The following is a 13,519-nucleotide window of genomic DNA, read 5'->3' on the forward strand; positions in this document are numbered from 1 at the left end:
AAGTTGTGAAGAGGGAAAAGGAAATCTGTGCTAGTTTTGCTGTCGAACCTCAAACTGCAAAAGTTACACCTACAGGGCTTCCCTGGTGGCGCAGTGGTTGGGAGTCCGCCTGCCGATGCAGGAGATACGGGTTCATGCCCCGGTACGGGAGGATCCCACGTGCCGCAGAGCGGCTGGGCCCGTGAGCCATGGCCGCTGAGCCTGCGTGTCCGGAGCCTGTGCTCTGCAACGGGAGAGGCCACAACAGTGAGAGGCCCGCGTACCGGAAAAAATAAAAATAAAAAAGTTACACCTACAGGGTGTGATAGGTGCTTAGTTAAGATGAAAAGGAATTAAATTTGTGGGTAAAAGGCATGAACGGAAAACATAGTTTGGTTCTGTCCATGTTTCAGGCATCCAGTGGGGGTCCTGAACTATATCCCCCTGTGGGTAAGGGGGGACTACTGTGTATCTGGAGGATAGAGACAAAGAAGTATGATTTTATAAATGCAATTATTATTCTTCCCAGGGATTGTACTAGTTTATGCACTCAGAAAGAATGTATGAAACCTCCTGTTTTCCCCACAGCCTTGCCAAGCTTTTATTACCAAAGTTTTTGATTTTTGCCAATCTGATAGGTAAAAAGTAGTATCTCAGTTTGGGGTCTTGGTTTATCTCTTTTTATTAGTAAAGTTGAGCACATCTTTTCAGATGTTTAAGTCGCATTTGTATTTCCTTTTCTGTGAATTCCCTGTTTACATCTTTGACCCATTTTTAAAATTTGGTTGTTTGGTCTTTGATAAATTTAAGAACTCCTTAAATATTTGCCTTGGTTATTATGTGAATTGTAACTATTTTTTCACTGTTGGTCACTTATGTTTTATTTTTTTGCCATGCAGAAGTTTTTTGGTTGTTTGTTTTTACGTTGTCATGTTTACCTGGATTTTGATAATTATTCAGAGAAATTTTGTTTTCTCTAAGGTTTTGAAAGAGTATTTCAGTCTTTTCTTCTGGTAATTTCATGTAGGCACTTCTTACATTTACCTCTTTGATCTATTTGGAATTTATCCTAGTGTCCATGGACTCGGTTTTTCTTCCAGATGGCTACACAGTTGTCGTAACTCCATTTATTAAAGAGCCCACCTTTCCTGCACAGATTTAAAATGCCACTTTTAATATGCACTGAATTTTCTTAATTATTTGGGTTCATGCATATACTTTATTTTCCTGTTCCACTGATCTTTGTTCAGTGTGCTGGTACGCACTGTTTTAATTAAAATGTAAAAGATATTTTAAGATCATGTAAGGCTTATTCACTTTCATCGCTCTTCTTGCCTGTATAACTTTTCATCTGAATTTAGAATTTATTAAATTTAGCCCACCTTCCCTCACATAAAAAAAATCAATTTATATTTTATCGGGACGCTATCATAAATTAATGCAGGGACATGAACATGCTGTGTGTGTTCTTCCTGTCCAAGAAGAACAGAATAGGCCTTGTTTTATGATCAGCTTGGGAGTTTTCTTTATCTAGGCTTTGTGCTTTTATGGGTAAGCTTATTCCTAGCTTTATTATCTTTTGTTTGGTGTTGTAAATGGTGCCTATTCCTCTGTGAGATCTTGTAACTAGAAGGTTGTATATATGAAAGCTGTGGATTTCTTTATATTGATTTTGTACCCCACCATCTTAGTGGTATCTACTATCGTTCATGATAGATTTTCAGTTGAATCTTTTGTATTTTTCAGATATACAGTTATATCATATGAAAATAATGATGGCTTTATGTCTTTCCAGTTTTTTTGTTTGTTTGTTTTGCGGTACGCAGGCCTCTCACTGTTGTGGCCGCTCCCGTTGCGGAGCACGGGCTCCGGACGCACAGGCTCAGCGACCGTGGCTCACGGGCCCAGCCGTTCCGCAGCATGTGGGATCTTCCCAGACCGGGGCATGAACCCGTGTCCCCTGCATCGGCAGGCAGACTCTGAACCACTGCGCCACCAGGGAAGCCCTTTCCAGTATTTTTTAACACTCGTTTCTTTCTCTCCAGTTGCATTGCTTAGTACACCTTTTATACAGTGTTAAATATTGGAAATAGGGCTATCTTTGTCTTGTTCTTAATTTCAGTGAAATGATTCTAATGTTAACCCTCGTTAGGCATGACTATAATTTCTAGCTCAGAGCAGTATTTACTCGTATTTTACTGGCTAAAAAAGTCAGGAGTGTATTTTGTCAAATGACCTTTCGGTATCTATGGATTTTGATAATTATGGAACCATTCATATAGAACCATTCATATAACTGTTTTCCTTTATCTGTTGGTATAATGAATTATATTAATAGGTTACCTAATATTGACCTATCCTGCATACCTTAGTAAACTCTACTTGGCCATGATGTGCTACTATTTTAATGTACTTCTGTTTGCTAATGCTTCATTTTAGGATTTTTGCCTTAGTACTCTGGAGAGTCATCTGTAGTTCCCTTTCGTCATGGGAAATCACTGTTGTATTTTGGTGTTCTTTTTATCTTCCTTCTTAAAAAGTAATTGGAAGTTCCTTCCTTTGCTGTGCTTGTAACAAGGATTGTCAAATGTTTTCTGTAAAGGGCCAGATTGTAAACTTTTTTGGCCGTGTAGACCATATGGTCTGTGATGCAGTTGTTCAATTCTGCCTTTGTTCTGCAAAAGCAGCCATAGGTAACACATAAACAGGTGAGCATGGCTGCTCCAGTGCAACTTTATCTGTGAAAACAGGAGGTGGGCTGGACTTGGACATGGATGCAAAGCTGTACAAGCATGTTTATTGCAAGAGAGTCATAGGAAATCATTTGAAATAGTCTAAATAATCATTAATATGGAAGTACCTAAAATACTGTTCTCAGTATACTGCATAGTGGGTATGCAGCACTGAAATAAAATGGAGCTCTATGTATTAATATGGAAATATGTCAAAATATTGAATGATTAACAGAATAAAATTATATTGAATAAAAAACATTTCCATATATTAGAGTGATGCTATGATAATCCTATTAAAATTATTATATATCCTTAAGTGAATATACATGTATGTAAATTTAAGGGAAAAGTATGGTAAGATGTACACAAAACTGATAACAGTAAAGGCAACTGGGAATTGAGTGGTTAGGGGACTCCTAAAAGAATCACTTTTTTTTAATTAAGGTAAAATTTATATAACATAAAATTTATCATTTTAATCATTTTAAAGTATACAATTTGCCACTATATGGTTCCAGAACATTCTCTCAACCCCAAAGGAACGCCTGTGCCCATAAGCAGCCACTCCCCATGTTCCCCTCCCCCAGCCCCTGGCACCACTGATCTGCTTCTATCTCTGTGGATTTGCCTATTCTGGATTTGACATTTCCTGTGGAACCGTACAGTGTGTGGCTTTTTGCATCTGGCTTCTTTTACTTATCATACTGTTTGCAAAGCTTATCTGTGTTTTAGGATGTATCAGTTCTTCATTCCTTTTTATAGCTGAATAATATTCCGTTATATGAATATACCCTATATGTTTATCCATTGAGCAGTTGACGACATTCAGCAGGTGATGGTGGGTCATTTCCAGAGTTACTTCTGCCTTTTGGTTCTTTTGAATAGTACTGCTATGAACATGGTGTACAATTCTATGTTTGCACACCTGTATTCAGTTCTTTTGAGTATATATATTTAAGAGTGGAATTGCCACAGCATATGGTAATTTTATGTTTCACTTTTTGAGGAACCAAGGAACATTACATTTCAAATGAAGAAATGTATTACTTGTATGATTAAAAATAAAGAAAAACTTTTAGAAATAAAAATAGAAAATTGCTCAAAATTTAAAACTGAAAAATTATTTAAATTTGAAATGGACTAAAAAGTACTAGCAAAATTAAAACTGCCTTATAAGCGAAAACCCCAGAAATAAATTACTGGCAACTTTTGCAATATATTTTTCTAGTTTTTACATTTTTGTAAAAAAATGAATACATCCATTTAGTTCCCAGCATGTATTGAGATAAAAATTGTGAGTCCTTCTTTACATAAATCAGTTCATTCCCTTTAAGGGTTAAAACGTTTTTGTGCATATTATTCTATTCCTTTTACTGTGCTACCCAGCATTTTTTCAGATCCTAATACCATTTAATATAAATTGGTCTGAAAATTGCTTACTTGATAATATATCTTGACTATCATTCCATATCTGATTATACAGATCTCTACTTCATTTTTTAAATAGCTGTATAATATTTCATAGTGTATATCATCATTGTTTTCTATTCTCTGATATTAAGGGGCATTTTGATTGCTTATAGAAGTGGTTCTCAAACATTGCAACATTTTAAAACAACTTTCTCAGCCTTATCCCCCAAGGTTCCTGACTCACAGGACTAGGGCAGGGCCTGAGAATTTGCATTTCACACAGGTCTCCATGTGTTGCTGACGTCTAGGGGCTGCACTTTGGGAACCACTGGGATGAGAATGTTGAGCCTGGTTGTTGTGAATAAGTGTGACTGGTGAAGGTTTGAACAGCTGAAACGTAGGATTGTGCTTATGAGAGACAGTGTGTGTATAAGTGAGAAGAGTGTTCAGAAGAGGGATCACAGGGCTCTAGTGAACTTGTGTTCCACTCTTTTTGTTTCTCCCACTCTTTTGTATTTGAGAGTGTTTTTATTTCTAGTAAACCATGTTTTCTTAACTGGTGTTTCTATTTGTGGCAGGTTGGAAGATAGGATCACCATTCAGCAAAATGAAGTTTCTGAAGATGGAGCCCCGAGGAGCATGGATCACCTTGGTGAAGTTCATGTAGGTGAGCATCACTGTATTGGCCTGATTACTTTCTGGAAGGTCGTTAGCACTAACCTGTTCTATTTGGACTACATATTAATAGAGACCATTGCTAACCACTAACCTGAATTATCTAAAAAATGTAATAGGCATAGAGCACTGGACTCCACATTTATTTTTTTATTATTTTTTTTGAAGTATAGTCGATTTACAATATTGTGTTAGTTTCAGGCGCACAGCATAGTGATTCATTTTTTTAATTTGCAGGTTAGATTCCATTATAGGTTATGACAAGATATTGGGTATTGTACCCTGTGCTATATTTGTTGGGTATCTATTTTATGCACAGTAGTGTGTATCTGTTAACCCCATACTCCTCATTTGTCCTTCCCACTCCCTCTCCCTTTCGGTAAACACAAGGTTGTTTTCTATGTCTGTGAATTTGTTTCTGTTTTGTACATAGCTTCATTTGTATTATTTTTTATATTCCACATATAAGTTATATCGTACAGTATTTGTCTTTCTCTGCCTGACTTATTTCACTAAGCATTATTTTCTCCAGGTCCATGTTGCTGCAAATGGCGGAATTTCATTCTTTTTTATGGCTGCTGGACTCTGCATTTATAAGCCTGTATTGTTTGGCAATGTGGGCAGTGTAACTTTTTGGTCAGTTATCTTACTGAATGTTCAAAACAAAAAGAGTTGCTTGCCAAAGCTAAGCCAGTATCTCAGGACATTAAATAAGTGGTCGTCTTATTTCTAATAGTATTAATTAAAATATAAGAAGTACAATTTTTTAATATCTAACCTATAGGAACAAAGATAACCTGGAGCTGTTGAGTGTTTAAACAGTACTTTTTCACATGTCCTTGCATTTGTGTCACATTTTTGAACTTCTGTTATAATGGAAGAATTTAACAAATTAAATCTCCTTTCTGAAAATAAAACATACCCGGTTAAAGATTATTTATAAGGTAATAAAATCACATATATATTTGATTTTGCTTTTCATGGAGTTTTTTGCTATGATCCATGTTAAATAGTATACTTTTTCAGTATCACTTAGCACATTGAGTACTGTATAGACTTGTCATGTAATCTTTCCTTTATTCCACAGAACCTGGAGTGGATGGTTCTCCACACTCTGAGTGTGATGCAGGTGAATCTATGCAACCAGAACCATTTTTCCATAAACACTTGAAAGCAGCCTCTCAAGTCCAGTCAGTCCTCTGTTCACCAGAAGAATTCTCTCCACTTCGATCTCACTCTGGTTCACCACGAAGAAATAAAAAACAGAATTCCTTGCTGATTGGACTTTCAACTGGTCTGTTTGATGCAAACAACCCAAAGGCAAGTATGCTCCTCAGATGGAAAACGTTATCCATTTGAAAACATTTCACATTTACTATTTTTCTTTGATAAGCTATAATATTGAGTTTTAATCCCTTAAAAACACAAACACATACACACGAACACACACTCATCAAAATAAACAGAAACAAGAAAACCCCTCCATCTTCTCTCCAATCCTGAGAAGAAATTGCCATTGAGAGTACAGCTAGGACGAAGGCTGCCTCGTTGGCTCCATGTGCAGGGTCTCTTCATAGGGTCTACTTGATTTGAGCAGAACATCCCTCTTACACCCTCTTATTCTGTCCCCCTTTCGCATTCCCAACCCAAATTCCATTTTTAGTATTGGACTAAGCTTGAGCATTATGTCTTAAAGGGATAGAAGTGCTGTGTTGCCTAATTTATACCTAGAAGGATTAGTAGGTGTGCATCTGCACTTTCTGGTAAAAGTTTTCCAGACCTCTTATCTTTTCTCACTCTCTGTTTTAAAAATATGTAACCAATTTTTTTCTTATTAAGAGATTAGAACCTACAGAAAATTTAGAAATGTAAGTAATCACGTATCATTTTGTCATATTACTTTTCATATGTGTAATTTTTATATATATGTAACTTAACAAAATAGGATATTCTGCATACTTTTTGTAACCTGCTTTTCTATTTAGTACATATTATAAAATTATTACAAATGTTATTTTTACAAAAACAGCATTTTGTCATATTGTCAAATATTCTCTCATATCCTTCTGAATGGCAACAAATTCCATTGTTCTGCTATATCATGCTTTCTTTAATCTGTTTTTGTTGTTGGGCCTTTAGAGTTCAATTTTTTTGTTGTTATAACCACATTCATCTGTATCTTTGTTCATACTCACAATTATTTCCATAAAATAAATTTCTGTAAGTGTAATTCAAAAGAGTATATTGTATAATGTCTGATTTTCCTTCAAGAAACATTGTATAGTGCTATAAATAGTATGTGAGAGTTCATACTCTAAATAATACCAACTATTATCATTTACTTAAAAATTGTGTGTTTAATGAATGAGTAATGGTATCAACTCTTTAAAGTTTATATTTCTGTTTTTACCAGTGGGTTGAACATTTTTCATATATTTAACTCTGCATATGAATGAATTACCTGAATTCTCTTGTCCTTAACTCTTTTTAAAATATTTTTTAAATGAAAAATGATTTTCAGTTTAATTTTCCAGATGGATATGTTTTTACTTTGTGGAGTATTTTCTTATGATTTTCTTAAATGTAGAGACGGCTAAATTCTCTCACTTATCTGATAGCATTCAGATTTTCAAAGGTGTAAACTTAGTGTATCCTTGGTGGGCAGAAAAGGATCACCGTATGATTCATGTACTTACTTTTGTCGTGAAGGTGTATAGCTTTCTTTATCCCAAAGCTTTTTAATAACTTACTGCTGTCTGTAAAAGTTAATGGACTTTTAACTGAATAATACATTTGATTACTTGATTTCCTTTCATGACCTTAGTTCAGCCTTAGTAGTTCTGTAGAAGTACTTACTCTAGACTTACTCACAGCAAAGCAGATTTCATGTAGAGGGAGGGGACAAGAAAAATCTCTGGAAAATCAAAGCAGTCTATAGCCATTTAAGGCAAGGACAGAAAGCCATGCCTGCCTGTCCTGTAAATTTCTGAGATCATGAGAGTTCATCACTGTGCCAAAATAGTAAATAATCAGTGTTCATAATGATGGCTTTGAATCATGAAGAAAAGGTGAAAACTATAAGCGTTTATATAATCCGTTTACTAAAATGGGATAATTTAACCTCCTACAGAGATTTTTGTTAAACGTTTTTTGTTTTTTTAAATGCTAAGTCATACTACTTTTGTCCCTTTTTTTATTAAAGGAAATCCTTCTTGAGCTTTGGATCCTAACCTCCCTCACCTTCTTAAAGAAGTCACTCCTTTACTTTTGCCCTCCAGCCTGCGTCATGAACGTCTTTCTCTGTGATGGGTTATTCCCACAGGACGCCTGCTCTAACAGGTCCCATCATAAATGGCAAACTTCCCGTAAGCACACATCCTCCCCTGCTCCCACTGCACTTCTCGTTGTTGTATTTTTGCAGTGTCCCCACCACTCACTTCCCAGTACATTCCACTGTGGTTGTCAGCCCACTTCTCCACTGAAGCTTCTCTTGCCAAAATCACCAATTACCAGTACATTATCAAGTTCCCTGTACCTTTTTCTCTCACCTTTCTTGACTTTTCTTTCAACAGAGTTGATATACACCTTCTTTTATAATCATTTTATCTGTAGGCATCCTGCGTATCATACTTTCCTGGTTTTCCTCTGCATTCATTGTCCCTCTCCGGTTTCCTTTGCTGCAGCCACTCGTACTAAAAGATCTCCTTAAACGAGTATAGATTCTTCTGTCGTTGGGTGAATTGTTCTGTAAATGTCAAGATTAAGTCCAGTGGTGTTGTTCATGTTTTCTTTATCTTGACTGTTTTTTTTTGGTCTATATTAACTATTAGTTGCTGAGAAAAGAAGATGGAAAATTTTAACTATATTTGCATAACTATCTGTTTCTCCTTTCAGTTCTGTCAACTTTTGCTCCATGTATTTTGAAGCTCTGTTATTGACTGAATAAGAATTTAGTATTGTTCTGTCTTCTGGGTGAATCGATACATTTATTGTTATGAAGTGTCACTCTGGAATAGTGTTTTTCAAGTCTTCTGTATCCTTTTTCTTTTGTTTCTACTTGTTTATCAATTACTGGGAAAGCACTGTTGATATTTCCAGTCAATTGAACATAAATTAATAATATTTATGTCTTCTTTATAAATTGACCCCTTTATCATTATGAAATGACTCACTTTATCCCTGATCCTATCACCTTGTTCTGAAATCTACTTTGCCTGGTTTTAACATAGCCATTCTAGCTTTCTTATGCTTAGTGTTTATATGGTATATATTTTTACATCCTTTACTTTTTTTTAAAATTAATTTATTTACTTTTGGCTGCATTGGGTCTTCGTTGCTGCACATGGGCTTTCTCTAGTTGCGGTGAGTGGGGGCTACTCTCCATTGTGTTGTGCGGGCTTCTCATTGCAGTGGCTTTTCTTGTTGCAGAGCACGGGCTCTAGGCATGTGAGCTTCAGTAGTTGTGGCATGTGGGCTCAGTAGTTGTGGCTCACCGGCTCTAGAGCATAGGCTCAGTAGTTGTAGCGCACGGGCTTAGTTGCTCCGCGGCATGTGGGATCTTCCCAGACCAGGGTTCAAACCTGTGTCTCCTGCATTGGCAGGCAGATTCTTAACCACTGCACCACCAGGGAAGTCCCTACATCCTTTACTTTTTTTTTTTTTTTTTTTTTTTTTTTGCGGTACGTGGGCCTCTCACTGTTGTGGCCTCTCCTGCTGCGGAGCACAGGCTCCGGATGTGCAGGCTCAGCGGCCATGGCTCACGGGCCCAGCCACTCCGCGGCATGTGGGATCCTCCCAGACCGGGGCACAAACCCATGTCCCCTGCATCGGCAGGCAGACTCTCAACCACTGCGCCACCAGGGAAGCCCCATTTCTTTATTAAGAAATCATACTTATTTCATATAGACTTCTTGTAGTTGTCATATAATTGAGTCTTGCTTTTTAACACTCTGACAGTCTTTTAATTAAAGTGGTTAGACCATTTATATTTAGTGTAATTTTCAATATATTATCATTATGATTGAGTTTAAACTTATCATTTTGCTATTTGTTTTCTATTTGTCTCATTACTTCTTTCATTCCTTTTTTACTTTTATTCTCCCTTTTGGATTGAGTATTTTTAGTATTTTATTTAATCTCTACTATTTGCTTATAAAGTAGACTTTAAAAAATATTTAATGGTCATTCTCAGTTTTCAGTGTAAATCTTTAGTTTATCCTGGTCTGCCTTCAAATATTGTACCGTGTCACGAATAGCATCAGAGCCTTACAACAGTACATTTCCATTCCCCTACTCTTGCCTATCCTTTGTGGAATTGTTGCCATGTGTTTTATTTCTGCATGTATTATAAATTCCACAATACATTTCTATTGCTTTTGCTTTCAACATTCAATTATCTTTCACAGAAAGTAAAAATTGAGAAAGCAAGTCTTTTATATTTACATATTAACCATTTCTAACATTCTTCATCCCTTTGTGTAGAATTTGAATTTTTATCTGGTATTATTTTTCTACCACTTTAAGAACTTCTCTAACACTTCTTGTGTCCCTGTTGGTGATGATTTTTTTTAGCTTTTGTTTATTTAAAAACATTTTAATTTCACTTTCACTTTGAAAGGGTATTTCTACTAGATCTAGACTTACATTGTCTTCTGGGCTGCACTGTTTCTGACAAGAAACACCATAAATACAGTGGCAGCTTTCATAAGGCAGTTGTAACAGAGTGACTTAACAAAATTGAGAGTATAACACATAAATGAAGATTATTGAAGGTAAATTTGCAATAGGTCAGGATGAAATAGTGTAAAGATGAGACCTTCTAGTGATCTCATGTGGGGAGTAGAGTGGAAGACTGATCTCTATGAAAACTGGAGAATTTATTGTTATAGCAAATGCAGAGTGGGGGAAAGTAAATATTAATGTACAATTCACAAATAACACAAGTGCCTTAAATGTCTTTTTTTGATTTGCTAAAATATCAATTTTTAGAAAATGTCCGTAATTTTTGCCTTTGGTAAGTGTTCATAATTTTTTAATGTTTTAAGTCCATTTTTAACCTTGTTTATGGGTTGAAGTGAGCAAGTATTTGTACAAGCTATTTTGAGGGTGTAGTGTTACCGTTGAATTGCAGTAAGCAGAAGCTAAACAAATGTGCTCATCATAAACTATTTTATAGTACAGCCAGAGGATTACTAACATAATTTTATATTAAAAATACTACAGATGAAAAACTGAGTTGATGGAATTAAGTAGAATTTCATGTGAAGTTCTATTAGTGCAACTACTACTAAATTCATTCATTCTTTATGTGGTTGTCTTCATTTTTGAGAAAAAATAGAACCAACAGTGAGAGATCTAAAGGAACTGCATTTTTTTAAATGTTTTAAGGTTTTCTAAAACATTGGTTTCCTGTTTGATTTATAATGGTACCAAATGCTAGCTGCATAAATGATCATACTACAAAAAATTTTGGAAAAAATGAGTCTGACTATAAATGAAGTAAGATCTCAGGCAACATGTTCTGGATTAATAACTATTTTCAGGAGGATTTCTTTCTATTAATGTCACAACTATAGAATATTATTTAAACAATATGAAAGAAATCTAGTAGACTCAGAATTACAGAACTGGAAGTGTTCTTACATAAAATTCTTCTTATGAAGATGAATATCCTGTCTAAAACTTTAGCGGTCTGTCAGGGAAGACTATGAACATTAGGATTTTAAATATAGGACCTTTGGGAACTGTTGGATTGATGGGTGTGTAAACCCATTCCCAGAGGTACAGACCACTTGAAATTTCTTTCTAACCCTATTATTTTATGTTTGGTGATGAAGTTTATTTTAATTAATGACAGGAATAAACTAGAAATTGAGGTGATTTTACCAGGGCTAAAATTTATCTCAGCCTAAAAAATATTGCATCCTTTTGTGTAGTCCCCTTGTATTTAGGTATATAATGCGTATATGCTATTTATTTTTATCGATTAGCATGTATCTGGGTAAACTGTTAGTGGCTGCATATTTTGCATACCCCGGGTTTATAATATATGTGGCTCAAACCATTAAAGTAACAAACAAGTCAAGCATAAATTCTGCTGACAGTACCATTGTTAAGTGCTTTAACCAGGCAGTGTATCTGCGCCATCTTGTAGCACATCACCATTTTTTTCTCTTGAGTGCTGTGATATGTAAATTACGTTCAAATAATAGAAGTCTATTCCTTTTTATTCTCACTAACAGATTGTACCAATAAAATTGGCCAAGTGTATACATTTTCATTAATGTGCCAAACATTGTGTGTTCTGCACAGTCTCCCATCTGGTGCTGGGCTCCTATCGGGGCCTTAGGCGTCACGTTTCAGATCTTACCGACCCCTTTAGGGTTGACCAGCCCTGAGACTGACTTCTGCAGATGTGTGTGCCGTAGCCCTGTCTGTCCGTCACGTTCCGACTGTGGAAAGGGTGCTGGACAGAGGCTGTTCCTGTTTTCCTGGTCTTATCCAACGCGGTTCACATTTCAGGCACCTCCTCCGTGTTGTGCTGTCTCATCTCGGTGTGCTGGGCTCTTCCTCACCCTGCTGCTCCAGGTGCTGTCAGCGTGAACTTGGAGGTGCCTATCTTCCCAGCCGTCCTTTCTGGTGGGAAAGGCGCTCGCTGCTCGCAGTCTCTGCTTGCAGTCCGCTGCTCAGGGAGCCCCCAGTGGGCTCTTCTTTGCACTAACTGGAGGCCCTGCCTTAAGCTGTTGGCCACCCAGCATCTGTTAGGGCAAAGGGACACTAAGGGCCACCAGTTGTGTGGGGTGCTGCTTAGCCAAGCTTGGGCAAAAGTACCTGGAGCGCGTTGGACGTTGAGAAGTGAGAGGAAGACTCAGGAGGGGTGCTGTGCCCGAGGGGTGGCAGGGCCTGACCCAGCTCCATCCAGCTCCAGCTCCCTCCATGTGCACACCCCAGATAAACACCCTCCCTACCTTTTAAAGTCCACTTCACATTGAAACCCAAGCAGAACTCTCAAGCTTACTTTCATCACTGAAAAAACCCTGAGCTGAAGTTCAAGAGAAGTAGGTTCTCAGCTTAGGCAAGTCGCCCCTGAAGCTTCTAGCTTTAAATGGATGATCGATGTGTATATATAAATAACAAAATTATTATTAGCTCCAATTTTCTAATTTTTTTCTCTTGTTTTAATTTTCTCACTGTCTCATTCCTAATAAGATATCGGTTGCCTTTTTATAGATGTTGAGGACATGTTCACTTCCAGACCTCTCAAAGCTGTTCAGAACACTGATGGATGTCCCCATTGTCGGAGATGGACGTCAGGACAATCTTGAAATGGATGAAATGGAAGATGAGCATGTTAAGGAAGGACCTTCCGACTCTGAGGACATGTGAGCATGATGACGTTCGTAGATACCGACACTAACAGGATTTCTGAATTTACACATGTTCTAGAGATGGAGCCTCACCCACAGTTTTCAAACATGATCTGTAGCTGACCTTGCACTACTCCTTTAACTTTTTACAGTGTATTTTAAGGAAACTTTGATATGTGTGTCTGCCTCTAAATACTGTAACTTAATGTCACTTGAGGAATGTAAGGACAGGGTCACCATTGTGTTCTCTGTCTTACTGGCCACTGAGCGCCCGTCACAACGCTTCATGTGGCTGGTGCGTAATTGAGTGAACCTCAGCAGGATAATGACTGTTTGGTAGTTTGATGCCACGTG

General features: G+C 36.9%; 1 protein-coding gene across 7 annotated transcripts in view; it reads left to right on the forward strand.

Moving 5' to 3' along the window:
• NEK1 (NIMA related kinase 1) overlaps nucleotides 1-13,519 on the forward strand; it is a 231,468-nt gene that overhangs the window by 196,865 nt on the left and 21,084 nt on the right. For all 7 annotated transcript variants that reach the window (XM_067745387.1, XM_067745386.1, XM_067745396.1 and 4 more), the window contains 3 exons: nucleotides 4,703-4,791; nucleotides 5,887-6,119; nucleotides 13,029-13,180. In XM_067745387.1, coding sequence (XP_067601488.1) covers nucleotides 4,703-4,791; nucleotides 5,887-6,119; nucleotides 13,029-13,180 — 474 coding nt within the window. The remainder of the gene's footprint in view (nucleotides 1-4,702; nucleotides 4,792-5,886; nucleotides 6,120-13,028; nucleotides 13,181-13,519) is intronic.

This window comes from Pseudorca crassidens, chromosome 7, assembly GCF_039906515.1.
Source record: "Pseudorca crassidens isolate mPseCra1 chromosome 7, mPseCra1.hap1, whole genome shotgun sequence".
Classification (NCBI taxonomy): domain Eukaryota; kingdom Metazoa; phylum Chordata; class Mammalia; order Artiodactyla; family Delphinidae; genus Pseudorca; species Pseudorca crassidens.